This window comes from Cephus cinctus, unplaced genomic scaffold (assembly GCF_000341935.2).
Source record: "Cephus cinctus unplaced genomic scaffold, Ccin1 Ccin1_scaffold3361, whole genome shotgun sequence".
NCBI lineage: Eukaryota > Metazoa > Arthropoda > Insecta > Hymenoptera > Cephidae > Cephus > Cephus cinctus.
In genome coordinates this window covers 37,357-39,762 of record NW_014334560.1, presented here as the reverse complement: position 1 = coordinate 39,762, position 2,406 = coordinate 37,357, and the positions used below count along the sequence as shown (strand labels likewise).

Genomic DNA, 2,406 nt, shown 5'->3' with positions numbered 1-2,406 from the left:
TTCGTACAGTTCTCGCGTTGTTCTCGCGATATCCAGGCAATTCTATGAATTCCTGTGAGTGTTCCGAAAGTGTAGTGTTGTGCTTTAATGCAGTGACCATGTGAGTGTCCTTTGGATACAGTTCTCGGCCTCCACGGATTAGCTGCACCAGCTCCGGTGAGTCTCCCAATTTATTAATTGGTGAAAGGATGTCGATAGATAGTTAAGATTCGTTCTGATACGTTCTCGGTTCGTCGCTCTCTGTCTCTCGCACTATTTGTCGGACTCTTACTCCGACCCTCTCTACCTCAAACCTAGCAGCCTGACCGGCCGTGCATTTCCGTAACCGTCCGCTCCCGTTCGTGTTCGTGTATCAGCGTTTGCTGATTTTACGCGTCCCCAAAAACCGACAGGATCCGTTAAGCTATCGCCTCGTCCGATAGGTTCCGTCAGAGTTCTCGTTCTTGGTGGAGTTGGGACTGTTCCACCCCAACTCCCAGTTTATACCGGCTCGTCAGTTCCCGGTGGAAAAAGAATTGGCTGGTGCCCGCCTGGCTTGCGGATGCACGAACGACGGGTGGACGGCCGAAGGTAATGTAGGTTGGTTCTCGAAGATAGTTCGTTCTCGTATATTTTGCTATCGGTTTCGGGTCACGAAAAAGAAATACGTTACAATATATATACATATATATGTTTTGTAGTACATATGTGTCACCAAACGATCGGCGGCGCTTATTTATCGTGCATATGTATCGTCAACGACGTACTTAAGTATCTAATAATAAGTATATCGGTGTGGCTCAGGAGCAAGGCATAAATGAGAATACACTGCCAACAATAATAATATCAACACCAACAACAATAGCAAGAACAACGACAACAACTATAACAGCAAGAAGAGCAAGAACAGTTGACATGCTTATTAATTTCTCAGACGTCTTTTTCCCTTTAACGTGTTGCATGGTGTCTGTGTATACGTGTTTCTTCCCGCACGAAAAAAGTGATGGTAATGAAAAATAATATGATAATTAAGTAGAAGGTGAATGATAAATGTTAAATGATAAAATTTGGACAAGTGGCAGAGCGGCCAGAGGAGGACTTACGCGAGGACTTGTTCTTGTTGTTGGTGTGGGTTGTCACAATCGGTGAACTGTCCATTTTGCAGTGCACTGTGAACAACACAACAACCAACAAACTAATTGACAATCAGCAAACAAAAAAGTGTAAGAATTCGAAAAGGAAGGGTCTTTCAACTAATACCTAATATATTTACAATGCTAATTGTTCATGACAGCAGGTGCCATTGCGCGCGTGAGTCTGGCAGTCTCAAGAGAAATGAAAAATCTTCTGACTATCGGGCAGAAAGCGTTTTTAAGTTCAGTTTCGAACAATAAGTCAAGTTTATGACACTTCGCATGCAACTGACAAAGAAAAACCCTGTCGACTATTGGAAAATTTGGCAAGTCCCGCGTCTCATAAAATCTTAACGAGGATGGAAGCGTATTTCGTGTACGGCGGTTTGTCTGTCGGTAGGCGTCTGTTCTCTAGCTTCTAGCTTTGATCCTCTTCGCCTTAGGCCCTTCTCACAACGTGCAATACAGTAACGGCCGTGTGACCTACGTGCCACGAATAACGAGAGAACTCTGCTAAGAATTTACGCAAAACACGAAAATATTCGTTGGAATTACGGTGACGTCCATGCAACAACAACAACATCGTGCAACAAGCGGTGCGCTGTTAATACGTATACGTTGAATAAATGAAGGAACGAACTCACAATAAAGAAGCGTGTACAAGCAAAGATAGAGACGGAAAAAGAAGAACAAAGAGCAAAGAAGAAAAGAGAAGATGATGTAAGAGAAGAAGCAAAGAGAAAATCTTCTAATAAAGTTAAACTCTTTGAGGTGTTGGAGAAGACTTACTGTACGTCACAACTAGTCCTGTAGTAGCAGGCGATTGTGTACATTGTTTCATGGGTTTGTTCATGGGTTTTCATGGAGGCAGGTTCGAGAGATTAGGGGGATCGCACATGAAAAGAAAGAATCGAAAGAATTTGGTTAGAAATGATGCTCTTAAGCTGCGGGCCAAATTGGTAAATTTTGAGGTGTGGCGATCTTGTGGCACAATATTCATTTGACATGGCAATTTTTTCTTGTTCCTTGTCTTGCTTCCTGGTCTCTCGGATTTCGGGGCTATGGGTGGGCTGTAGGGGGATCTGTGACTAACAGTAGGCTGATACGGGTGGTGAGAGACAGGACTGATACTATATGCGTATTAACGAAATATTAGTTGACAAGACATAAGGGCGTAGTGAAAGACAACTGTGTGTACAGTAGAGATACATATACATATCTAGGTAGGTCGATATAAATAATATATGACTATATGTTATATGTATAGATACATACGTAAGGGTCTGTGGGGTTT

The 2,406-nt window shown here is 42.8% G+C and overlaps 1 protein-coding gene across 12 annotated transcripts in view; it reads right to left on the bottom strand.

Annotated features, from left to right (window-relative positions):
• The window catches only part of LOC107274562 (ephrin type-B receptor 1), a 26,922-nt gene that overhangs the window by 11,651 nt on the left and 12,865 nt on the right, over nucleotides 1-2,406 (bottom strand). For 5 of the 12 annotated variants that reach the window (XR_003061858.1, XM_015753801.2, XM_015753808.2 and 2 more), the window contains exons 10-11: nucleotides 1,902-1,919; nucleotides 1,083-1,148 (exon numbers count right to left, since the gene is read on the bottom strand). The exons of 3 other annotated variants lie outside the window; for them this stretch is intronic. Coding sequence is in view for 8 of the 9 variants with exons in the window: in XM_015753801.2 (XP_015609287.1) it covers nucleotides 1,083-1,148; nucleotides 1,902-1,919 (84 nt within the window). In the remaining variant the exon portion in view is untranslated. The remainder of the gene's footprint in view (nucleotides 1-1,082; nucleotides 1,149-1,901; nucleotides 1,920-2,406) is intronic. 4 more of the 12 variants (XM_015753807.2, XM_025091816.1, XM_015753804.2 and 1 more) reach the window with 2 other exon arrangements.